The following is a 27208-nucleotide window of genomic DNA, read 5'->3' as shown; positions in this document are numbered from 1 at the left end:
CGCTCTCTCTCGCTCTCTTTGGGCCTTTTCCTCTTTTGAGTGGGTGTTTGAGCTGCCTGGTCCCTGCAGTGTGCTCTATGCCACTCACCCTGACATCTGCTCAGTACCATTCATCCAGCCAGTTGCCCTGCACCACTTGTTAATCCACAAACTGCTGGCCTCATTAGGTCCCAGCTATCCATCATCTCTGAATTGCCTGTATTGGTGAGCAGCATACACAACCGGTCAAAAGTTTGAGAACACCCCTATTTTTCCAGTTTTTACTGAAATTTAAGCAGTTTAATGTTTTAATGGACTCTAAAATTAAAGCATAGAACAAATAAACAATTGTAATTATTAAAATAAAAAAGAAATCATGGAATCGTTTTGTTGAACAAAATTTAATCTAAATTTTTGACTCTTCAAAGTAGCCACCTTTTGCAGGTATAACAGCTGAACATACTCGTGGCATTCTTTCCACAATTAAATGGAAATCAAATATTGTTTGGAAAGTTCTTCCCAACACTGTTGCAGAAGTTACCGCAAATGTGGTGCACTTGTAGGTTACTTTGCTTTCACCCTTCTGCCCAGTTCATCCCAAACCAGCTCGATGGGGTTTAAGTCTCGAGACTGTGCTGGCCATTCCATGATTTGAAGTCTACCGTCTTGTGTTTTTCTTTTAAGGTAGTTCTGACAGCCTGGAGGTATGTTTTGGGTCGTTATCTTGCTGTAGGATGAACCCCTGACCAACTAGGCGTAAACCAGAGGGTATTGCATGGCACTGCAAAATGCTGTGGCAGCCCTTTTGTTTCAGGATGCCAGTCACTCTGTGCAAGTCGCTGACTCTGGATCCAGCCAAAGAGCCCCAGATCATCACGCTTCCTCCTCCATGTTTGACAGTTAGTGTCACACACTGAGGAACCATCCTTTCACCTACTCGACGGCATACAAAAACCCTGCGTGATGAACCGAAGATTTCAAATTTTGATTCATCGGTCCATAAGTCCTTGTTCCAGTTTTTAGTAGTCCACTGGCGGTGCTTTCTGGCCCAGGCAAGCCTCTTTTTCTTATTTTGCCATCTTGCCAATGGCTTTCTTCTTGCCATTCGACCTGTCAAACCTGCAGCTCAAAGTCTTCTCTTCATAGTTGAAACTGAGACTTCCTTACTTTGACCAGTGTCAAGCTGTGCTTGAAGCTGCTGTCCTGTGAGCCGCCTATCACGCAAGCTGTTGACGCTCAGAAACTTGTCTTCTGATTGTGTTGTGGCTTTGGGTCTGCCAGACCTCTTCCTGTCAGAGTTTCCTCCAGTTTCCAAGTGCCTTTTGATGGTGTAGGAAACTGTACTCATTGACACCTTGGCTTTTTGCAATTTCTCTAAAGGAAAGACCTCCACTTTTAAGGGTTATAATGATCTGTCTGTCTTCCTTTGTTAATTGTCTTTTTCTCGCCATTATGATAGCAACATCCTACTTCCTGCAATGCAATATTGTCCAAATAATGCTTCAGAGGGTGTAGCAACGCAGTCTGTTCCAACACTGCTTTTATACAGACAGAGGGTTTGTAACTAATCAACAAAAGTTGGGACACCTGTAGCAATTGTTTGCATCAACTTTCAAGGCTTAATTTACTTCCATTGCTGCAGAACAGCTGCAGTTACTCACCCTTTATTTGTTCCCTGAAAAGGGCCTTTTCTAACAACTCTGAAATTTACATTAATTTTCAGTTTTTGGTAACCTGAACTTTTTTTAACCTCTACCAGTTTACTGCTAAGCTTTGTACCATTTCAAATTATTCACTGGACTTGAACTGCTTAAATTTCAGTAAAAACTGGAAAAATGGGGGTGTTGTAATACTTTTGACTGGTAGTGTATGAAGCACTGTTATACAAGAAAGGATAAAAATATGAAATTGGGAACTTCTGTATGGTGGGAGACGGTTTAACTTCAGACTAGTTGGTTTTACTTCAGTTGTTGGGATGATGTTGGAGACGTTAATTAGGGATTGGATGGGGACCATCCATCTATCCATTGGAACTGTAAAAGAAATTCTGAAGTCATCCTGTACATTTGAGTCATTTATTTAACAAACAACATAAACAAATACAAACAAACAAAAATACATATGCACATATGGAGTAATCTGGAGAGAAGAACACAGTCTTGCTCCAGATCTCTGAAATTCATGGAGAATTTTAGTTCTTTATATAGTGTTCAGTGAGATTTGAGTCATTTATATAGTGTTGAGCCTGGTGTTGGCGCAGTGGTTAGGGCAGCGGCTTGGGATCCAAGAGGTCCTGAGTTCAAGCCCCGTTGGGCCACTGAATTAATACACCAGGGGGTTGACTCAGCCTGTCATCCTTCCGAGGTCGGCGAAATGAGTACCAGTATACTGGGCCGGTGTATACCCCGGTTAAAATAGGTGTACCTTATCCCTGTGTCGTAAGAGGAGACCAGGGTTGCGTCAGGAAGGGCATCCGGCGTAAAATATGTGCCAAATCACTATGCGGATCATACGGATGATCCGCTGTGGCGACCCCTAACGGGAGCAGCCGAAAGAAGAAGAAGATATAGTGTTCAGTGAGACACAGCTCTTTGTCATTTTCAAACGATGGCGCCACAGTTTGTCAGGTCGATGTATTTCCAGGTGGAAATCATTTTCAGCTTTTGTGCAGCAATCAACCTAATTTTGAAGGATTGTAGCATCTATTTCAAGACCAGATGTGTAAAATCTCTCCCAGCACAGAATGACGTCAAAACTGAAATCCATTGGGTACTTTGATGGATCACATACAATTTATGGTTTGGAAGTGGAAAAGTTCAGTCCGCTTCTTAACAGATTAGGGAATTATATGTAATATGAAACAATCAGAGTTTAGTGAATACATCTGGACATTTCCTGAGACCAACATTCCAGTTGAGTTAAAATATTTTTCTCCTATCAAGCTTGCTGGTACCATATATCTATCATTTCATAAAATCCCTTAGTAAGTAAAATATATTTAAATAACAGGCAATTCTTTTTATGCTGAATTAAAGCTTATTTGAAAGGTCGGCCTGCTTATTATATCTTTACGAGACAGGTCGATCGTGTTTCAATACAGAGGAAAGATATGATGATGTAGTTCAAAAGTAGATACATGTTCAAGCACATGAAATCATAACATATTTGAGTACATTTTCCATTACAGATTTATAACAATACATTAATTTTAATATCAAGTTTTAGTTCACAACATTTTATTTTTGTTTTTATCACCCTCAAGCATTATGCTAATGTTGGAGAAATTGCATTGACAGGACCATACTCTGTGCAGAGCATTGGTGCTGCCGAAGCAGTCTCCTGGGCTATTGGGCACAATCCTTGACGGGTCGCCACTCCGACACAGAATACAAGTAAGCTGGTACTCATTTTGCCAACCTCAGAAGGATGACAGGCTGAGTCAACCCCACCTTGTATTAATTCAACAGCCAAGTGGGATTTGAACTCAGGACCCTGGGATTCCTCGCCCACCACTCTCGCCATTAAGCCAACACCAGGCATGATGGGGAACCATTTATATAAATTTAAGTTAATTACAAGTCTGAAGACGACAATGGAACACAAGCGGTATTTGACGATGTAGATTGTTTCAGAAGTCAAGGCTGAGACGATGTCATAATTTTTGACGAATTTATAAAAATGATCAACATGATGTGGTACGGGTGACAGGTTATTAGCTGCAAAATGTCGAAAACCCGGTTTCGTTCAACAACTTTCAAAATTTGACCTTTGCATAACCTTTAAAGGTCACGAAACAATGTTGTGCACATTAAAAATAAGGAAACAGGATACGTGCTATAGCTTATTGGAGTTAGTTCGTCGAAGAAGGTCGAAAACCCGGCTCAATTCCCACAACTTTGAAAATTTGACCTTTGTGGCCTTTAAAGGTCAAAGGTCAAGGATTATGACCTTTGGTTCAAAACTTCCTCTGGAACATTCCAGGAACAATATAACGTCATATAGGCTATATGGCATTTCGCACTCCTCGGATGAATTATCCATACTTTGATGAAATCAGCGTAAAAACAAACTTGAAGGGGGTGCCACGGGCAAGGTGTTCGAGATAGAGCAAAATGGTTTCAAGACTTTAGGTGGGGAATGACCTCAAGATTATGCATAAAAAATATTGTCATCCTAGCTCTCAAAGTTTGGGCGGTCGTATTATTTTTACTTCAAAATTCGCAATTTTCTAAGTTATTGACTTTGTGACCTTGACCTTGGGACGAAAATGAAAAATCGGACAACGACAAGTTTTACATAATTCATTTTGCTATTCAAATACCCAAGAACCCATTCCATTCAGTCAATGCCCGAGGAGAAGATAGATTTTTAATCTGACTACCCCCTAAAAATGGCCTTTTGGGCGTGGCTCCGCCCATAATAGGCGTAGCATGCCCTCATCCAGGAAAACACAACTAGACATTGATATCGAATAAATATCCAAGTTTCATCAAGATCGGATTAAGGTCCACGGAGTTATGCTCTGGACAGACAGACACACAGACAGACAATCCGGTAGGAGACGAGGGATCCACGAGGATCGAAACGCTGGATATGATGCTTTTCATTCTGACCGATTCACTGACGAAGATTCATTGCCAAGACGTATTGGTTCACATACAATTGTTCCTCTGCCTGACAAGATTTTTCTTATTGCGTATTTTGCCAACTGGCACTCCTCATAAAAAATGACGATAAATAGACACCCTATTTTTGAAGGACTAGCATTTGAAAAATAAAACCGAAATCAAAAATCGGCTCGAGTAAAATTTTCTAAATATCTCGAAGTGTTTAATTCCGAAGTCTCGTTTCTCCACATTCAAAACTGTAGGACAAGTATTGAAAATAGTGAACGCAGTTTTTCAACCACTGCAAAGCAACGGGTGGTTGCTTAGGCCTCAGTCACATTTGCCACGGTGGCCGTGGGGTCTCCAAAATCTACGACCACTAGCAATTATACGGCGGCCGCAGTATTTCCACGGTCACACAATGTAGCAGTCACATATGTTTTTATTTTTCGGGGAGCCGCACGGCGTATTTAGGCCTAAGTCACATTTGCCACGGCAGCCGTGGGGTCTCCAAAATCTACGGCCACTAGCAATTATACGGCGGCCGCAGTATTTCCACGGTCACACAATGTAGCAGTCACATGTGTTTTTATTTTTTGGGGAGCTGCATGGCGTATTTATAAATTGTGGAGACCGAAAACGTGGGGTTGCCGTACGGTCTTTGATTTGATGTCGCACGGTGACCTTAAGGGGGCCCTGCGGCGGCCATAGAATTTTCAAGGCAGACGCAAGGTAGCCTCAAGGTGCCCGCAAGGCGACCGCAGGGGGCCCTAAGGCGAACGTGCGGCCAGATGGACGGTAACGAATGGGTGAATTATTTATTTTTTTACCATTTCTTTTGTTTCGGCTTGTCGAATTGCTACGGCGAACGTAGAAATGAGAAAAGTTATAACTCCGCGTTATAATTCCACGGCGACCTTACAGCCTGTAAAATATAGCCAAACGGCGTAGGGCCACCCTGAGGCCACCGCAGAAACTCTGCGGCCGCCGCACGTTTGTCAATTCAGAGGGCGTACGGCCGCCGTATCCTCGCCGTAGAGCAAATGTGACTTGGCCTTAGCAATGAAACTCAAACGCGCACATTCCCATTCCATATTGCACCTGGTCACCAAGTTTCATCGAAATCGGTTTGCTGGTTTGTGCTGTGGAGCCTCGCGTTGCAGAGACACACACACACACACACACACACACACACACACACACACACACACACACACACACACACACACACACACACACACACACACACACACACACACACGCAAAACCTGACAATAAGGGATATCCAGTGAATCCAACGAACGGACACACAGACATAACGTATATAGTGGTCACTCTGGCTGGCGCTCGTGAACCAATAGGCAGTCAGCATAAATTTACTAAAGTGAAGTCTTGTTTGACAAATTTATCGGAGTTATTTTAAACAATTTCTCACTGGGTGGATGGGGGAAGTGCAATGGATATACTATATCTGTATTTTCAGAAGACATTTGATAAGGTACCACATGGAAGGCTATTATCTAATGTTAGAGTTTGAGTGGCTATACGGGTAACTGAATGGATTGGAAACTGGTTTAGTGAGAGGAACTAAAGAGTGGCTGTGAATGGTCGGATGTTTACCTGGGAGGATGTAAGTAGTGGGGTACGTACGAGGACCGTTATTATTCCTAATATACATCAATGATTTGAACAGTGGGGTTAAGAGTCGACATTAAATAACTGTAACCCAAACCCAAATTTGCAGATGACGCAAACCTCAGCCAGGCTTAACAGCTTAGACTTTGTATCCCACTGAAAGGCCAGATCTGCATTCAGACCTTAACCAAAATCTAATCGGCTTGTTCTTGTCACCGACTCAACTCATCCACCAAGATTCGTCTGAATCCATCCACAACCTTTTGAAATAGCATGCTATGTATCATTTTTTTGGGCCCCATCTCTCAATTGTGAAGAATAACTTTAAAATTCTGATTTACGTCTCCCGATCCTCATGAAAATTGAATCAATTCATTCTTGTCACACACCCAACTTTCCCACCAAGTTTTGTTTGAATCTTTCCATTGCTTTTTGAGATATCCTGCTTACAAACAGATACACAAACAAACAGGAGTGAAAACATAACCTCCATCTACCTTTGGCGGTAGAGGTAAATATATGATGCTGGGATGGGTAAGAATAATGAAAATAGGGACAACATAATGCAAGGGGCAGTGTTGGAGTGTGTCAAACAGGAGAAGCATCTGGGGGTGGTAATATATGTGTGTGTGGGGGGGGGGGGGAGTAAGAGGATTGCACACAGTACCAGGCAGCTATATAGGGTGTCCCAAAAAAATATACAACTTTTAAAATGCCTCGTTTGATCCTAAAAAAGCAGTAATTTTGTCACTGATGCTTCATTTCTTGTTGCAGAGACCCTGAAGTTTATTTTGATACCAAGCAAGCGCCAGAAAAATGCCAAGACTGACCGTACAACAACGGACGAAAATTGTTGAACTTTGGCACCAGACGAAAAGTGTCATACAGGTGCAACGTCTTTACTCGAGACATTTCGGTATCCACTTGCGCCATGTACCAAACTCTCGGACAATAAAGTGCACCATCACAAAGTTTACCAATGTGGGAACCATCTGTGACCTTCACAAGGGTCACAGTGGTCGGTGGAGGACAGGTCGTAGTGAAGAAAATGTGGAAATGGTGAGACAGGCGGTCGTTCAGAGTCCAAAAAAATCGATTCGACGAATTTCTGCCGAGACAAACATTCATAAGAGCACCGTTCAGAGAATCCTTCGCCAAGACATTCATGCTTTTCAATACAAAATTCAAACGGAAACAGTGCTTAAGGCCCAGTCACACATTGACGTTTTAGCCAGCTTATGCTGATTTTTGAAAAATTTGTCTAAAACGCTGGCACACGTCAAATACGTTATGGTTAAGTTTTGGAAACATTGAGAGCACGCTGAAGAACACTGCCATACGTCATAGTACGCTGGCTTTCATCGTTGTACTTTGTGGTTGTCCTCAAATTTTAGCATGCTTGAAATTTTACGACTCATGCCAGCGTATGACTCACATGTTCCGCTACGCTGGCCATAAGTTGTAGGCACGTTATGCGATCGTTGACACACGTCGACACACGTTACTTTTAAGTTAATCATAAGTCGAAACATGTTGAGGTAATGTTTAGCGTACCCGAAACTTATTTCTAACCTATGAGTAACGTGTTGTAGGCACATTACGCGATCGTTGACACACGTCCACACATGTTACTTGTAAGTTACTCATAAGTTGAAACGCGTCAAGGTAATGGTTAGCGTCAGTGTTCCAGACTCCCTGTTTTTTTTTTTGTTTTGTTTTTTTCTTCGGTATGACGGTGATGTTGAGACTTCGATTTCTAGTGTGGTTATGATTTAAATCGTTGAGCGGCAGCCTATTAATTATATTATATTATAACCGCACTAGAAATCGGTGTCAACATCACCATCATACCGAAGAAAAAAAAACCATAAACCAGGGAGTCTGGAACACTGACGCTAACCATTACCTCAATGTGTTTCGACTTATGAGTAACTTACAAGTAACTTTTGTCGACGTGTGCCAACGATCGCATATTTTGCGTACAACTTATTCCCATCGCATGCGGAACGTGTGAGGCATACGGCAAGTACGTCATAAAATTTTTAACACGTTTAAAATTTCAAGATGTACTCCACTTACTACGATGTATGATAGCGTACTTTAGCGTTCTATTCACGTATACCAAACTTACCCACACCGTATTCGACGTGCGCCAGCATTTTAGATGCATTTTTCAGAGGTCGGCATACGCTGGCAAGATTGCCAAGGTGTGACTGTGATGTTGACACTTCCATTTCTCTGGCGGTTATGATTTGAATCATTGTGTGACAGCCTTTTAATTTGCGACGCCACGTGATTGTCGGCGATACGTGCAGCGCTATGCATAAGTTAGACTATCGTTGGACATAGGTTGTGAACGCCAACAACAGGCTAAGCATTCGTTGGTATAAGTTATCTATAAGACAACGAAACGTTCTGTGTCCTTTACTAATAAGTTATGCATACGATCAACTCGTTATGAATACGTCCGAATCTTTAAAAAAAAAAAACATCAAAAGTTCAGCGTAAGCCAGTTTTACATACATTTTGATACGTTGCCATTGCTGGCTAAAACGTCAAGGTGTGACTGGGCCTTTACTGATCAACAGAAACGCAAACGACTAGACTTTGCAAATTGGTTCTCAGGAAAGTTGGAGGAAGATGCAGACTTCCTCAAAAAACTTCACATGATGAACGAATGTCATGCTCACTTGTCTGGGGAGGTAAACAAGCAAAATTTTCAGTACTGGGGAACTGAAAATCCTGGTAATGCATCAACTGAACTGGTTCCTCGATCTGTTCTCAAAGTCACCATGTGGGTGGCGGTTGGTTTGTATGAGATAATTGGTCCATACTTCTTTGAAGATGACCAGGGATGCATTTGCACGGTAAACCAGAGGAATTATCGCGAAAATGATTCAGGAATTCTATCTGCCTGAGCTACGTACTCAGGCCCGAACGAGAAACAACCTGATCCAGATGAGAACCCAGTGGTTCCAGCAGGATGGGGCACCGCCCCATACAGCCAGGGAAACAAGGAGTTTTCTCAACCAACATTTTGAGGGCCGCTTTACCTCCCTCTACGAAGATGTTGAGTGGCCACTGTATTCCCCTGACCTTACTCCTCCAGACTTCTTGTTGTGGGGGTATCTCAAGGACCGGATCTATGGAAACCCTAGGCCTCAGACTCTTGATCAGCTGAAGGAAAACATCCACCGATAAATCAAGAACATTCCTCAGGAAACGTTTCCCAAAGTGATGGAGAACATGACAACGCATTTGCAGGCAGTGATCGGACAACGTGGAGCCTACGTCGAACATGTGGTCTAAAAGAAAACGACGATTCTATACCAAAATTTAAATTTTGGTGGCAATTTTGACATTGGTGCAATAAACTTCAACCTTTCAGCTTTCTGTCCGGCCATATATCTTTAAAAAAAAATGTTATGACCATCCTCTTTGCAGATGAAAAGTTGTATATTTTTTGGGGACACCCTGTAGGTAAAGCAAATGGGGTTTTTGGTTTTCTTTGCAGGGTGATAAATTCCAAGTCAACAGAGGTCGTGTTAACACTGCTATCATTTAGTGAGACCTCATTTTTGGTCACCACATCCGCCGAAAGACATAGCTGCCATAAGGAGGGGTCAGCATAAAGCGAATAGATTGATGCAGGGGTTGGCGAGATGAAGCTCGGAGGAAGAGCTGAAGGAGACAGGATTTTTAACATTTAAAGTAAGCAGTTATGAGGGGATGTAACAGACATTTAAGATAATGAAGGGGAGGAACAGAATAATTTTTCAATGGAATGGACAGTGACAGGACCAGGGGCCAAAGCATCAGATTAAAGAGAATTAAGATGGTAGTAAGACAGGCGTCTTTCACTCAGAGAGTAGTGTTTAGACTGGTGATTGGATACCAGTGTAGTGACTGTGATTTATGTGAGAGGGTCTTATCAAAAAGTGAAAGTGCTGTCTGTGATAATTACAATAAGAATGAATTCTTATATTGATAATCAAATTGGTTTATTCCTGTTCGGAGTACAAAGCACATTCTCTGCTCGAATGTAGCTTTGTTCTGAATTGATTCATGCAGGATCATCCTCAAAGCTCCCTGATTTGACAGTGTACTCTGTGTCGGCTGCCATTGTGGTTGTGATTGAGTAGTTGTTTTGGGGTCTTTATCTGACGATGTTTCCTTGCTAGATCATTGTGGGCTGACAGAATATCAGAGGGAAGTAGCTACACTCGCCTCTGAGCTGTTTAGTCAAGTGCATGCACAGCGAGACTTCAATATGTTCAATATGTGCACCATCCCATTTGGATGAACGTTTAGCTTGGTATCCCGTCCGCTAACATTGGTCACTTGTGGAGATTAAAGATCCCACGATCTTCCATGAAGATTGGATGAGCTATCACCGGCACCCTCAACGGGTTACAAATTCCTGCCCGAATGTGCAGGGAACACTGTATTACCAGCACAGCCACTCCTTATTAAAATTGTGTAACTCACGGCGGAATAGTGGAATATGCATTCATTGACAGATGACGACGTTGCTGTGAAAATATTAATGAGGTAAATATTTCACATTCTGACTTGCATCCTTTCTTTGACTGCTTTCTTTCTTTCCATCGCTCGTACTGGAATGCACTAACTTGATTGCAGTTGTAGTTGTACAAAAGGTTTATTTTTGGTGCAGTTTCCAGGTGAGGTGTGGTTATTTTTGTTGCTTTTTGTAAAAGTGTGAAATAGTTCTTCTGATAAGCAGCATGTTTACAAATCCATCGATGGACTGAAAAGCACTTTTTGTTTTTTTTAAAGCATTCTCATTGTCTTGCCTATGGTTGGACTGATCCTTGTTGTAACATGCAGGAATTCCTTACTTGTCAGTGTATTTGCTTCCTGAGTTTAATCGATTGGGATTCCCCCCTCCTCCCCTCACCCACTTCTGACTGCTTTTCCCGAAACACTGAATGCAGTTATGAACCCCTTGCTCAAATGTAATGCAATACATGCTTTATTGCATCATGTGCCACCTGTTAATGTATCGGTATGAAATTGTTGTGGTGCATGCTAGGTGTATCGTGCGGAAAACTTGCTGCGAGCTGATACTTTTCGCAAGTGGCAAAGTGCTGCTGGGGTGACGCAAGCGGCTGTCATACTGCAGGTTTGTTTTAAGTTCTTTTCTGAAACTCATTAAACCTTCTCAAAAAAAAAATATATATATATTTTGTAGAAGATTGGGGTGGTTGGGATGACACATTTTTAAAGAAGAAGAAGGCGCTTCCAACCAAAAGTAAAAACTCGATCAACTCCGCTAATTTGAGCAAAACAAGCTCAAATGAGCTAAGATCCTCATCCTCTTAATGATGACGTCATAAAAACGAACATGACGTCATTGTGATGTATCAGGTTTGCGATAAATTATCTGTGCTAATGCCCGGCTTGATTCCCGCAAACAAAATTCAAAAAGCTTGCCTAGTTTCGGAGATAATGTTTTAGGCGATTTCCATTAGCGGAGATATTGTGACGTCATAACTTGTTTTCTCGGAGGAATTTTCAAAATCGGAGATGGTTACTGTCTGCGCAGGGTATTTTTACATATATATGCCAAGTTTCAGGAAGTTTCGATGAAAACTGAAGGCTGTGAAACAAAAAAGTCCACAAGAACAACAAAGTGAGTAAGACTTGGAGATCCTCCACGAGGCTCTAAAAAGTCCACAAGAACAACAACGTGAGTAAGACTTAGAGATCCTCCACGAGGCTCCAAAAAGTCCACAAGAAGAAGCAGAAGAACATCAACGTGAGTAAGACTTAGAGATCCTCCACGAGGATCTAAAAATCGAGAGCAGACCCGGTCTCAGGGCGACATTTCTCCGGCTTCATCAGGCACAATAGACTCCGAGCCTCCGCACACGTCCGGTTTTTATTTTGGAACGACTGCTCATTTGCGGTCACGTGCTGGTGCTCGAGGTCAAATAGAGGAGTGCTTTTTAAAATGTTTTTTATTTTGGAGTGGAGCACAACCTTCATCACTCGTGATGTACCGAAGTGTATTCCCGTTATTAAAAAATAAATCCATAGGTATTTACTTTCTTCTCCATTACATATTTTTGTAGGTGGAGCAATGTTTGAATCCCACAGGATATCTGAACATCATTGCCAATCAAGTGCATCCCTTCATGGCAGCAGTGTATCCATCTGCGAATGGATTTCTTCAGCAGGATAATGCCCCATGCCACAAGGCTCGGATTGTCCAGGAATGGTTCCACGAGCCTGACAGTGAATTCAGCTTACTGCACTGGCCTGCCCAGTCACCAGATCTCGATACAATTAAGCATCTTTTGGATGAGATGGAATGAGCTATTCAGAGTAGAGATCCACTACCAGCCAACTTGACACAACTGTGGGAAGTATTGGAGTCAACATGGGCCAACAACCCTGTGGAATGCTTTTGACACCTTGTAGTATCCATGTCCTGACAAATTGAGGCTGTTCTGAGGGCAAAAAGCGGGTGCAACTCAATATTAGGAAGATGTTCCTAATGTTTTGCACACTGAGTGCATATGTATGTATGTCTTTTTTTGAATTAACTCTTCCCTTTTCGTCACCTTTCCTGATTGCTTGTAGGTTATTATTTTGTCAATCTCTGATAATAACATCTGTTTCTTGACAATATCTCATTCCACCCCCATAGTTTGAGAAGGCGGAAAGAATTTCACAGGTGGATGTGGGAAATGCAGGATCGGCCTTTGTGGAGATTTTTGTTGGAAACTCCAGCGATGATGCAAACAATTTTCAGGTTGGTGAAAAAACATTTAACTAACATTGTTTTCTGTAATTAACTATTTGATTAAACCTTTCAGTTGTGAATGCATGGGTTCATTTTTTTTTTATACTAACTCTTGAGACTCTTGGAAAACTTTTGCTCCCAACATTCGACATATAAATACAGTGTATGGGATTGGAAAAATGTGTTTGCAGCAACATGAGCTGAGGTGCGAAGATGGAAACTTCAAACGTATCAGTTTGCATTGTTACAATTTAACTTTAGCATTTTTTTTTTACTGTGTTCACCTGCCATTGGTAGGTGTTACGTGCCACATCTGCACTTATGTCTCCGGCGGAGAGCAGGCGTGGTGAGGAACAGAACCGTGTTCGCATGTTTGGCCCTGACGATCTCTGCAAACCTATGTTGCTGAGTCGTTGGGACAGGATCAAGGTGGTTTGTTCCCAGCCCTTTAAAAAGGTACAGTTGGTTGATTGGTTTTGTATTCTCAAAGTACCCATCCTCATTTGTCTTATTTGTTCATCTCTTAGTTCAACACACACTGATAATCTTCCTTCCTGTTTAATGCAGACATTGCCTTTTGGACTTTCTTTTCTTCGCATTCATTCTCCCTCGCTTGAAAACGAAACTAACACAGAGGAACCAGATTCAGGAGTAGCTCGCATTGCAAACGACCCAAAGGTATTGCTCTGAAAATGTGAACTTTTCTTGATGTATTATAAATTCGATAATTGTTTTTTTTTTGCTTGCGGAATGTTGTCGATAGCAATTTGGACATGACACACACCTAAGATAACATGCACTTGTTGGGAAGAGTCTGCTGGGATGTAGAAATGATGATCTCATGAGCTCTCTGTTGTCATGTGGGCACCAATTACTCTCATCAAAGCAAAGTGACACAATGGCACATCATCTGTGAGAGACAACTTGTACGTTAACCGCATGTAAGCTGTGGAAACATTCAGAAATGAGGTTTTCTCACCCCTGGTGAGTCATCCCACTAAGCGGGAAATACACACTGGGCATCTTCCATGAATCATTGATGGACGTAGCCATCAACATTAGTGTATCCTTTGCTACAGGTGTAGCATCGTTACCATTTCCAATGCCAACATACCCTTGGAACTTCACAAACTCCCTATGTTTCCTGATGGTCATTCCATTGAGAATTACAGCACAGATTTTCTTTTCCATTTGTTCTGTCATCCTCAACATGGGCTTCCCAGTGTTGAAAATGCAGTTTTGGTAAACCCAGGATCACCATCGATGACATGCTCGAATCTGTCAAGGATATGACAGGGTCAGGTCGAAGATCTGTCTGACATAGTCGTTTGTCTTTGCTGTGTAGAACTGTAGTCATGGCAAAATATCTCAGTTCCACTTCCCTTGCTATTTTTCTTGCTCTGAAGTCGCTTCATTCCCCGTTTTGAAAAACCGCTGAATGTTGCTTTTAACTACTGTGCACAACTGGGAGAAATGATGTTCTGGTTTAGCAAAGAATAAACGGATTCAGTCCGATTGTTGCCTTTTTGTTCCAGGTGTCTGGGCTTCTGTTGCTGTCCCTTTTTAGTAATTTTGTTTTCATGCATTTCTCCAACCTCACAGTCGTTTCATCTTGCTTTCACTTCAGTTCCTTTTGAGATTCCATTTTAGTGTCGGGGTGATCTCGTTGCACAGAAGAAACATTAGGCTGAAAGTGTATGCGCTTGGTACATTGCGACAATCGGATGAATTGTTGCTCACGTCCTCGGGTGGCTTGCTTTCTTTGTTCACCGGCAGACCCCACCTACCAGCTGGTGGTTTCCATGAGCATGGTTTCTGGCGGTAAAAGGGAAATCACAAAGTAATGCACTGAAAACTAGAAGGGCACTCGGTAGAGAGCATACCTCCCATAAGTTGATTAGTTTACGTATTGTATCCCATTGATAGGCCAGATGTTGATTTGGATCTTCACCAATATTTGATAATTTCGTCCTTGTTACATACCCAACCTGCCCAACAAGTTTCGTCTGAATCCACCCACAACTTTTTGAGATATACTGCTATATTTAGTTTTTGACCATATCTCTCAATGGTGAAAAATCACTTTAAAAATTCTTGGATCCAGACCCGAATTTGGATTTTCACCAAAATATAATCATTTCATCCTTGTCACATACCCAAGCTCTCCACCAAATTGCGTCCAAATCCATCCACAACTTTTTGAGATATTTTGTTCACAAACAAACAAATTAAAAATCACTTATAGAGTGACACTTCGTGAAACGGAACGGCACTTGGTAGCGCGCATACCTCCGCCAGGCTGAACAGTTTAATTTTGTATCCCACTCATAGGTAGGATCTGAATCTGGACATTAATCAAAATCGAATCCGCTTGTTCTTGTTACCTAACCAACTCTTCCACCTCATTTTGTCACAGGTCATCCACAACTTTTAAAGATATCATGTGATGCATAGTTTTTGGCCCCATCTCACAATAGAGAAGAATCACTTTTAAAATCCTCGTCATTGGATCCGGATTCAAATCTTCACCAAAACGCAATCATTTCATCCTTGTCACACACCCAACCTGTCCACCAAGTTTCATCCGAATCCGTCCACAATGTTTTGAGATATCATGCAATATCGCTTTTAGCCCCATCTCTCAATGGTGACGAATCAGTTAAAAATTAAATAACTCTCATATCCAGATCTGGATTCGGATCTTCACCAAAATTATGCGTTGCTGTCCTTGACCTACACATAAAAAAAAAAATTTTAGAATGATTGCTTGAAAACTGTGGCCAAAAATCTATGTGACAAACAAACAGACAAACAGACAGACAAATGCTACAGACTAACATACTTGGCAAAAAAAAATTTCACCAAGTAACAAACCGAGACAGACAGGGATGAAAACATAACCTCCATCCATTTCGTTGGCGGAGATAATGAAACTTGGCTGTTTCGTATTCCCATCCAAAAGCATGGAAAACAGGAACTCGATGTTCAAAGGCTTTTGCAAATTCCTTTTCTGAATGTTGAATTTTTGATGTCAATGTGGGAATAAAAAAGAAAAGAAATGCTGCATGACCTCACTTGATAAAACTACAGCTTGTCTTGTCTTGTTAAAGGAATCCCTTTAGCATCTCACTCAGGAACCTACATTGGGATATGAGAAGGACATCAATCCCAATAAGCCTGTTGTTGGTATAATGGTTAAGGTACGGGCTGGCTTAAGATCTTAAAGTCTTGGGTTTGAGCCCCTGTCATGCCGTTAAATAACACCAGGTGCCTGCTAATTTTATTCTATCAAAACAAATTTAAAATTAGTGTGAAACGTTGACGTCACAGAAGTTGCATGTACTCACCCTCTCATTCTGTGTACTTCTAAGCCAAGGTACTCCCTGCTCTGAATTAAATAAAGAAGCAATAAAATATAACTACATATATGAGTGTTTCTTTAATTTCAGTCCTCCCAAGACATGCAGATAAACAACCAAGCACCAGTTCACGTACAGTGCCTACAGAAAGTCTACACCCCCTTTCAAAATTTTCACCTTTTCTTGCCTTATAGCCTGGAATTAATTACACTAACTGACACTTATTCCAGCATTTATCTACACATCATAACCCACAACTTCCAAGTGAAAAACAAATTCTACAAATTTCAGAAAATGAATTTAAAATACAAAACGAGAATATCTTGGTTTTATAAGTGTCCACGCCCCTGAGTTAATACTTGGTGGAAGCACCTTTGACAGCAATTACAGCTGAGTCTGTTGTGATAGGTCTCTACCAAATTTGCACACCTTGATTGGGCAATATTTTCCCATTCTTCTGGACAAAACTGTTCAAGCTCAGTCAAGTTGCAGTCAGTTGATGGACAGCAATCTTCAAGTCATGCCACAGATTTTCAATTGGATTTAAGTCGGGGCTTTAAGTTTTGCCACACAGCTTCAGAATCTCCGGAGTTGTTTTTTGCATACCTCAAACGGGACTCGAGGTGGGCTTTTTTGAGTAATGGCTTCCTTCTTTCCACCCGACCGTACAGGCCAGACTTGTGGAGTACTTGGGATGTTGTTGTTACATGTACACAGTGACCAGTCTTTGCCATAAAGGCATGGAGCTCTCTCATAGTTCCCATTGGCCTCTTGGTGGCCTCTCTGATCAGTCTCCTCCTTGCTTGGACATCCAGTTTGGAGGGATGGCCTGATTTAGGCAGCATCTTGGTGGTACCATACACATTCCACTTCTTAATGCTTGTCGTGACTGTGCACGAAGGGATATTGAAGGCCATTAAAATGTTTTTGTACCCATCCTCTGATCTGTGCCTTTCCACAACTTTGTCCCGGAGGTCTTTGAAAGCTCGTTGGTGCGCATGGTTGAGTCTTTGCAATGAAATGCACTATCCAGTAGAGGAAACCTACAGGAACAACTGATTTTATTCTGGAATAATCAGAATCACTACAATTTAACACAGGTGGAGGCCAATTAACTTGGTATGTGATTTTGAAGGCGATTGATTACACCTGAGCTAATTTACAATTGCTATTATAATGGGGGGTGGACACTTATCCAACCAAGTGGTTCTAGTTTTGTAATCTTAATTAATTTACTGAAATTTGTGGAATTTGTTTTTCACTTGGAAGTTGTGGGTTACAATGTGTAAAAAATGGTGGAAGAAGTCTTATTGAATGCAATTTCATTTCAGGCTATGAAGCAACAAAATGTGAAAATTTTGAAAAGGGGGTATAGACTTTCTTTAGGCACTGTATGTATATATTGTTACGGCTGTGGAAATTCGCAAACCACCATCCAGGTCCCGTAGGTGAGGTATCTCTTAAGTACATGTGCAGTTAGCCCCAAACCCGTTGTTTAGAGGGAATAAATGTGATTCATTCGGGCTGCGACGCTTTGAGTCAGTCGTTTTTCTGTTCTATCTTTTATTTCAAACAAACAGCATCTCAACAACCACGCCATCCCCACCACAGCGCCAACCACACTACAACCACGCCACCTCCACCATCTACGCGACCACATCTTCGCCACTCGCCATTCAGTAGGCCCTGTGCGGTTACGATCTCCGGGAAGAAACAAAAACCAACAACGATGCTCGGGGGTTTTCCCGCCTGTTTCTCCCGTCGAAATTCTCCGCGCTCGGTGTGGGGAAAGTGTGATCTGAGCCGGGGGTCAAAGGTGAGAAAAGGTGGGGGCCTCTTTTTGGGGGAATAATTCCCTGGCTCTGAGCCAAGGCTGACTCCCCCGGCCCCCGCACGGCGCGGGGGTGGAAGGAGAGCGAGAGGTCACGCCCCCCTTCGAGAGGCTTCTCCAAGAAGCTCGAAGGGAGGCGGGGCCGAAAACGGGGCGGAGCGAAGGGCGGAGCCCCGCGCTACAAAAGGCAGACAGGACGGACCTTGAAGAGTTGTTGGTCTTCAGTTGGTCGGGAGTGGTTGGTCGAGTTGGTTCGGGTTGAGTTGGTTCTTCGAGGCTTCCTGTCTGCTTGTCTTGTCGTGGGAAGAGTCCTGCGCCCGCGGCTTGGCGAGCGGCCTGTCACAAAGGCACGGACGGGAGATGCGGCAGCGCCGGTTGTGAGGTGGACCTGCGCGTCCGGACGAGGAGTGCCGGAGAGGTTTCGCCGGCCGCGAGAGAGGTCGGGGCCAGGCGCGACCACGCTAACGGTCGTGGGAGAGGGGCTCACCGGCCACGAAAAGGGAAGTCGCGACTTCTTTTTCCTTTTCCTTTGCTTTTTTGTGTAAATGTCTGTGGGTGGCGCCGTCCGTCAAGTAGTATTGTTTTTAGTGTTGCCGTGTGTTCGCGTATTCGGTCGTAGCTCTGCATTGTTGTTGTTGTTGTTTTAAATTGATATATGTGCATTCTGACTGTTTGGCTGTATATGTGTGCTCTGTGTCTGTGTGAATAAAGTGCTTGTGTGAACTTGTTCCCCGTTTCGCTGCGTCCTTCCCTTTGTTGAATCTCCATCTTGCTTCATGTAAAGGGTTCGTAGTGGGCTTAATACGCCCGATAAGTAATCGGAACCATCGAGGCCGACGATAACACCGCTCGGTTATCCCGATAGTACGGAACGGACCGCTAAAGCGGCCCGTGTCCGGAGTCGATCTGCGACGAGGTGCGATCGCCCGGTTTACCATCCGCGTGGGTACTTAGGTAGGTCGAGTTTGGCGAACAACCCTATCCCACGCGGGTGGCCGATTGGCATGATCGTGGTGAGGCCGAAAGGCCCACCCGTGACTAGCTCCCGGCGTTGGTCCGAGAGGGTCACGACAGAATTGTCCATCCGGTGGGCGACGTGCCGCGATTCGAGTCACGTGGCCGATCGCACGCCGGCGGGCACGAATTCGCAACAAAATATATATATATATATATATATATATATATATATATATATATATATATATATGTATATATATATATATATATATATATATATATATATATATATATATATCTTTTGACCCTTATTGTCAGTAATTCTGTCCGTTTGTTTGGATGTTTGTTCGTTTGTCATCAGCATACTTGGTAGTAAACGTGGGCGGATGTTGACCAAACTCGGGTGGTAGGTACATCTTATGACCTAGTGCTTTGGAAATTGTGATGGTTGCTGCGGACGCTTTGGTTCCCTAGCAACAGCCAAATAAACCAATGTCACCCGCAGGGTGACCCGTATCTTGCCAAAAGGTGACCACGTGTGACTTCTTTAAGGTTACACTGAGGTGAACAGAGCTGCTATCCACCAGGAGCGACTCCTTGAGGAATATCTGCCTACAAGAGATTCCGATGAGAATCGTTCTACAGAGTTACTATGAAAAATATGCGTTTGCCTCATAACGTCACCAAATGACGTCATAATGTCTCAAGCTTGACATATCTAGAAAGCACTCATCGAGGTGTTCAATTTGAGGTACTACACGATATGGTTCCTAAAACTTGAAAATTTGACCTTGGGGTCAAATATGTTTGACCTGAGGCGCAAACCATGAAGGTCAAGCCCAATCGCCACCAAAAATTAATCAGCTGAGCGCCAGACCATGAACTATATTCCCATGAAGTTTGAAGACGATCCGATCAAAATTACTCAAAAAATAAGGGTTTCGTCGACTCCCCTGATTTGCGACAAAGTGACCTTGACCTTTGACCTTGACCTTCAAAATTTTATGCGCTGAAAGGGACCTCTATAGGTCTCTGATATGCGAAGTTACAAAAATTTCCAATGACAACTGTGCTCTGCAGAGTGATTTCTACGTGATTACAGACCAAAAAAAAACAACAACAAAAAAAAACATATGTAGGTCAAGGCCAATCGCCACCAAAAATTAATCAGCTGAGCGCCAGACCATGAACTATATTCCCATGAAGTTTGAAGACGATCCGATCAAAATTACTCAAAAAATAAGGGTTTCGTCGACTCCCCTGATTTGCGCCAAAGTGACCTTGACCTTCAAAATTTTGTGCACTGAAAGGGACCTCTATAGGCCTCTGATATGCGAAGTTACAAAAATTTCCGATGATAACTGTGCTCTGCAGAATTTTTTATACGTGATTACAGACAAACAAAAAAAAACAAAAAAAAACATACAAGCTGACTAACATATCTTGCAAAACTTTGTTTTGGCAAGATAAAAACCTCCAAAATCGGTACCGTTCACGTGAAATCAATGATCCCACATAGGGTTATGAAATTTGGCACGAATGATCTACAGGTGATGCTCTATCAAATATTCCGGTTTTTGTGATATATGGAATACTTTACCCGCAGCACCCTCTACAATTAAGGTATGTGCGAAAAATGGCGAAAATTGAAGGCCCCCTACCGACCAGGTGAGTGTGAGTGCATCGATACCAATGAAACTTTGCAGGTTCATGGTACTCAATGAGTACTACAACTTTGCCTCAGGACATACAGGGGTGCAAATTAACGGCCGCCCGGTCGCCAATGGCGCCTAACTTTTGTGCTGGGCGGGTGCACAATACTGCCTTACCTGCCCAGCTGGCGAATTACCGTTGATTCCTGTTATTTTATACAATTTGTACTCGCTTCTCTACTAGTTTTCTCAACTAGAACTACTGTTTTTGTCTGCAAAAAATCCATAGAAATCACCGGTAATTCTGTGGCGGCCATTTTGTCTGTTTTCATCTCGTTCCAAATCACGCGTGATTGCATGAGATTTGACGGTTTGGCGTGGTTCGGACGCATTTATTCATGCCCAGGCAGTGTTGGGCACAAAAGCAATAATCCGATAACAGATAATTATCGAAGTTAACTTTTTTATCGGAAGATTACTTCCATTTATCGTTATCGGACCAGTTAACTTCTGATAACTCGATTTTTTTAGTCTGATAATGTCCGTTAATTTTTTGTCCGATAACATTTTAATCGTTTCCGGGTCGCATTTCGCCGAACTAATTATCAATGTGGAGAAAAATGTACATGATTATAGATTACTTGTTTTACAAGATAATGCTGAATCAGGCCGCCGCGTGAAGAAAAATGGAAGAAGAAGAGAGGGCAGAGGAAAAAGAAGAAGCCTTGCGATGGCGACTTCCTCAGCCATGCAGCTGCTAGGCTCTGCAGGTACTGGGTTCGGTCAAGGTTGGGAAACGTACAGATCGGTTAATTCAAACACAAGGACGGTCTAACCTTTGGCAGAGCGACGGACAATCGGACATGAGTGTTGAGACGTGGATATAACGTCGTGCCATGTTTGTAACTGTTCTCGGTGTGTTTGTAAGGTCGTGCCTCTCATTTTTGAATTAACGGTGCCTTCCTGTTTGTGTGCGCAGCGTTCCGCGGACCTATTCCCGTTGCTCTTTCGGTAAGAAATGGACATTAGTTTGTTTATTGCATTCACATTGTGTCCTTGACCCGTCCCGTTAACCTCCCAGTGCATGTTGGACTCCGTCCGGTTAAACGTGCTGTGTGTGACGACTGACTCTAAAAAGATGCAAAATGCTTATTTTATTCTTGGGTTTAGCATAAATAAGCATTTTCTATGGGTTTTGAAGCTTTTTCCTTGTTTTTTTGAATCCTTGTTAAAAAGTAGTTATCGTTATTGTTAACTACCGATAACTTTGTATTATCTTTATCGGACTTAAAAATTGGGGTTATCGGATTATCGTTATCGGTGCCCAACACTATAAGACCATGTGGAGGTACTCGCTATTACCTTCAGAAAATGATTTTCGTTGTGCAGATCACCAATCTGGATGAAATTTAGCATACTTAAAGAATTTTAGACGCTGAGTCCAAATCCACTTGTTTCCATGTCGAGGATGTGACACAATTGGTCATTTTTGGCAATTAAAGATACACCGAACATTAAAGCACGATTTTGACACAGAAATGAAGAATCAAGGTTAGACTGGTATGTATGTCAAAGAAAACTCTTGTGAGGTCTTAAAATGATACAATATGTTTATACAGAACCCTATTCACTGTTATTAAAGGTCGTAAACCGAAGCAGTTACATATTTTTACCGGCTGAAAACGTCTGGACCGACCAGACAGGCCTTCGAGTTGACCAAGGCAACTTTTTGCTAAAAAGGCAGCCACACTGGCTATTAAAGGTAGTAACATTGGCTGTACGAGGTCGTTACATTGACTATTAAAGGCAGTTACAGCGCCTATTAAAGACAGTTACATTGGCTATTACGGATTAAATCAAAGACAAAGAGACTGCGCGACTCAGCCTGATGAAAAGTGTAACCGCCACAAAAGGATTCCTGTATTAGAACTCCAGCATTTCTTGCTCTGAGGCGGTTTCTGAACTAGGCTCTTGACTACTGCTATTACAAAACTCAAGTCCACTATGACATGCTAACCAACCTGAATACGACTGTGTAGTAGATCACCACAGCAAAAGCAGTGCGACACCGGCATTCACAGTTCGTCGTCGGAATCATCGTCAGTTCCGCTTTCATCATCCATAAGTTCCATTTCTGCACGGGTCTGTTCATCGTTGGCGCAGTTTTGACACCCACAGCACTCTGTGCAGGACAGTCCTTTTGACCGGCAAGAACACTGGTTGGTCTCGCATTTCATCTTCTTGCAATTACATTTCGTCGCCTCCAACAGTTCCTTCGGCGCTGGTGTTTTGCTCAGCCAGTGAACAATCAGTGCCTCCGTTGCGTTCCACCCATCCGTGAAATGTAGGAGAAGGGGCTTCTATAAACCTCTCAGTCGCGCGGTGGTGGATCGCAGACTGATAGTTCACTCTTTTGCAATGCAGCATCAGAGCGTTGCTTGTAGGCGGCAACTTCTGTTCTCCCAGCGACTGGCTGCAGAATAGCTTGTAGCGAGCCTCATCCACACTCTTCATGGTCGGCTGATTGTACATGGCGCAGACGAATTGTTCCAGGTCGTGAATGATATTCTGATCTAGCGTGTATTCTCGACCAATGCTCCCGAAACAGGTGATGAGATGGGGACCCTTCATCATCAAGTCAAATAGCCTTGTTTTGCCCTTACCGTGGAATGCACTGGTGGTATCACTTCCCATGAAATTGTGCAAACCTATCAACGCATCGCAGACAGAACTTTCCAGGGCATTACTCAGCTTCCTCATGTCAACGACGATAATGTCCTTGGGACTTCCTGTGACCAGATGGAAATTTCGCGCCCAAATCGACTTCGAGTGAGCCAACGCCAACACAAACACATCGGTGTCGAAACTCTCTATGCGCACTGACTCTTCATTCTCTCCTGCGTGAGTGGCATGTAGCAGGAGCTTCGTGTCAGCTTCCTCATGGTCACATTCAAGTTCAGGTACTGACGACACAGTTATGACACCATTCGACGCCTTGATTTTCTCACATGGAGTGTTACATTGCTTTTCTCGCCAATCAACAGCAGTCGTGTGAAAAGACGACGTTCATTCGCAATTTCAACCTTCAGCGTCTGCTGGTGGGGAGTCGCCGACTTGCCTCGCGCCTTCGAGAAAGTTGCCAATTTGTCCTTCAAATTCGGATGAAGAATGGGACCTCACCCGAGAGAAGCCGATCACGCAAGAATTGCACGACAGCATTCTCTCCCTTGACATACGCGTTCATCAATTCCACGGAAGTGGCTGGCAGTGCGATGACACCTGAACTAATATTGACGAGTTCAAGGTGAGCGCCGGAGAAAGGGTTAATCATTTGAAGTACTGTGTCCATCACTTGTACCACCGCTGCTTCGTTCCTCTTCGAGCTCGACACATCCAAATCCTTTCTCGTTCGGGGCTCGTCGTGGATAGTTTAGGTGATCTATCCGCCATGGACTCACATTTCCTTGCGATTTCCGCACATGCTGGTTGGGACAGGATCCACTTCTTCACAGCTGTGCTTTTCTGAGTGTAACCAATGATTCCTCCACTGGTCTTGCTGTCCCTATTTAAAGTCTGCTCTATGATCTGATCACACGCAACACTACTAAATCCATAACGAGTATGCCGTTGGGCAGTCCATTTGCCGTCCATGCACGCTCGATAGGTGTCTGGGTGGGAGTGCTCTAGCCCGGCCATTTCCAGCCAGTAAACGGGTAAGTACCTTGCATAGTTTAGGTGATCGTACGCAAAGTACCAGGGCATTGACGCTCTCGTGATCGCAAGGTGTTTCGGCCAGTTCGAAGTACGAGTTGCCCATATGAGCTCTAGTACTAGCTCCACCATTTCCGAGTAGGAGCACCAGAATGTTAATGTTTTGCTCGCTGTACATTACTGCTGTCTGAAGTCGCTGTAGCATGTGAACATTTCTGAGACCTCTTCCGATGAGAGTAACTGTTCGAACAACGGAGACGGAAACTTTTCCTGGAGACGCTCTATACACCTCTCGAATCGCACACGCGTCTCCTCTGCGAGGGAGTCCATGAAGGCCTGGAAGCATAGTCTTCCTAGTGCTTTGTAGACGAGCTTGTGACAGCGCAGACTCCTGTTATAGTGGTGGCCGTTTATTACTGAATTTGCAGAACGCTGAGCGACAATACCAGACTCTATTATGAGGTCTGGCAGACCTGCGTCTCTGAATCTTTTGCCGATCACGTCTCGGAAGCTCATGAGTTGGTGGAATTTGCCGAGACGAATTACCAACCTTTCTGTCAACTCAGGGTGCAACCAACGAATCTCCTGCGCCTTACTGTAGATCGCAAGGTCGAAGACGAGAACTACTTCTTCACGTTCCAGTTTATCAGCCATTTCGATGCTTTAGCGTAGGACTGTGTAAACGGTGTCCAGTTCCGTGGGTGATGCCTCAATCACGGGAAGGTAGATGAAGGCTGACTTGGTCAACTCTTCATCCCGACGAAGGAGGGTGTTGTACCCAGTCCATGTCGGCAACCGCCCGTCCGTTTTCTGGACCGTTTTCATTCTGTAATAGAGCACATCCAGCGATAGCCTGTCCTCTTGTGACGGACTGATGTCAATGTCACAACTGTAAAAGGCTGTGGTCCCTTGCCTTTTCCCGCCACCATACTTGAGAATGGGTGGTGTGTTACCAACTAATGACCGCTGACGACGGCTAATTGGAGTCACTGGATGAGCGTGCTGAATCGGCTCAGAGGGTGCATCTTGTATCATCAATCCATTGGTGTGGTGAGTGGTCCCATGACCGGTGAGGGTCTCCTCGCTGAAATCGATGTTATCGTACACAAATATTGTCGTTACATTTCTGAGGCAGTTTGAGGGCAGTTTTCCCTCCTGATCAATCTGCAACAGTGCCAAAGCAGTTTCCAATGCCTGTGTAGTACTGACTGAGACACAATGTCCAAGCTTGTTGAGCAGTCCTAACAGTCGAGTAGAACCAGTCCAATGTGTCACAGTCAGGCCCAATGCATAGGACTTCGGAGTAAACGTCTGACCCCTTGACGCGATAGAAACAACGTTTTGAAGAACAGAGAGTATTTTCAGATGAATATGCCATGGGAGTTCCACAAATTTCTCCAGGGTTGGCTCGTCTGACAGGCCCGCTATCCATGCAACAAGGTTGTACAATGCAACAGGGATGGCTCTTTCAGCATTTGAAATGTCGAAGTCAGGAGCAAGTGGTGGCCATGTAATGTCCACACTTTGGTGTTTGTTCAGGTCATCCCTCACCATGAGTGCTCCCGAGTATAGAACATGTAAATTGAGGCCTGAGTCACCCTGCTGTGGACCCTGGCTGTCTTCATCCTCTGTAGTGGACTCTGCTTCTGTTGTAGAGCTACTGTCTACAACAGCAGCCTGAGCAATGGAACCAATATCAATGTCCTTCATGTACACCACTTCGCTCTCAGACATTTTTGGTGGACGATAGAAAATCATGTCTGGGTACCGTTCCTGCAGTCTTTTCTTCAGTCTTGTTGCCTGGTAGTTGGCCTTATCCTGACCTTCGCATACTCTGAGTAGGTCATTGAACATCTCACACAACTTTTTCATATGTGTAGATTGCTTTCCATCAATGAGTCTTACCTGGATTACTTTATCACAGAAAATGTCAAATTTTGAGTCATAGTTCACTTTCTGAGTTTGGAGTTTACTTTCACTCTATCTGTGGTATGTGTCATTCACACACTCGTAATAACATTTACGATGATAACAAACTTCCAGCGCCACACACTTTATCCTTTATAGTTGTTATTATTCTCACATCACGTTCATCTCTCCTCTGCTCAGCAGTTTCCCTCAGCTTCCCTCCATCCTGTGTTTCTGCCAGGGACAACTGATCACGTTGAGATTTTCCTTTGACTCGAATGAATTTGTCTTTTTTCTGGCATATGATACAAATTCTTGGCAGTACACCAGCTGATTTGCCAGCCACCCTTTTTACAGAGGTGCTGAGGGATTTTCTACAAATTTTGTGGTACGAGTGCCCCTCTTCTTCTAGTCCGCCCACCACCTCACTGGCTCTAGCAGAAACTGCAGTAGTGCTGGCTTCTGATTTCCTTTTCCTGGCTCCAGCGCGTTTTATATGATCCTTGTTACAAAACGACGCATAGCAGAACCGATGACAGCCGGCATCCGCAGGAGGATCAGTCATTGGCAGCAGTTTCATTATTTGATCAGGCAGCAAACGGCATTTGTTGATAGTTTCACTTTCTGTCGCGTCGCACACTCACATACCTTACGCCAGTTCTTATCCGTGAATTGCGTCACTTTCTCACCATCCTCCGCGCCCAAGTGTATGAAACAACGCATATTTGGTTGTTGAAAGACCAAAAATCACACGACAACCATGGGCGCTGCCATCTTGATTTGTTGTTTCCTGGTCGTTT

At 43.4% G+C, this 27208-nt stretch overlaps 1 protein-coding gene across 1 annotated transcript in view; it reads left to right on the top strand.

Moving 5' to 3' along the window:
- The window catches only part of LOC147018942 (DNA repair protein XRCC1-like), a 70305-nt gene that overhangs the window by 22986 nt on the left and 20111 nt on the right, over positions 1 to 27208 (top strand). The window contains exons 3-7 of the mRNA XM_085899064.1: positions 3276 to 3371; positions 11275 to 11364; positions 12895 to 12999; positions 13288 to 13446; positions 13558 to 13668. Coding sequence (XP_085755190.1) covers positions 3276 to 3371; positions 11275 to 11364; positions 12895 to 12999; positions 13288 to 13446; positions 13558 to 13668 — 561 coding nt within the window. The remainder of the gene's footprint in view (positions 1 to 3275; positions 3372 to 11274; positions 11365 to 12894; positions 13000 to 13287; positions 13447 to 13557; positions 13669 to 27208) is intronic.

This window comes from Eptatretus burgeri, chromosome 10, assembly GCF_056783735.1.
Source record: "Eptatretus burgeri isolate ZD-2024b chromosome 10, Ebu_testis_v1, whole genome shotgun sequence".
Taxonomy (NCBI): domain Eukaryota; kingdom Metazoa; phylum Chordata; class Myxini; order Myxiniformes; family Myxinidae; genus Eptatretus; species Eptatretus burgeri.
This window is presented reverse-complemented; position numbering and strand designations above follow the sequence as displayed.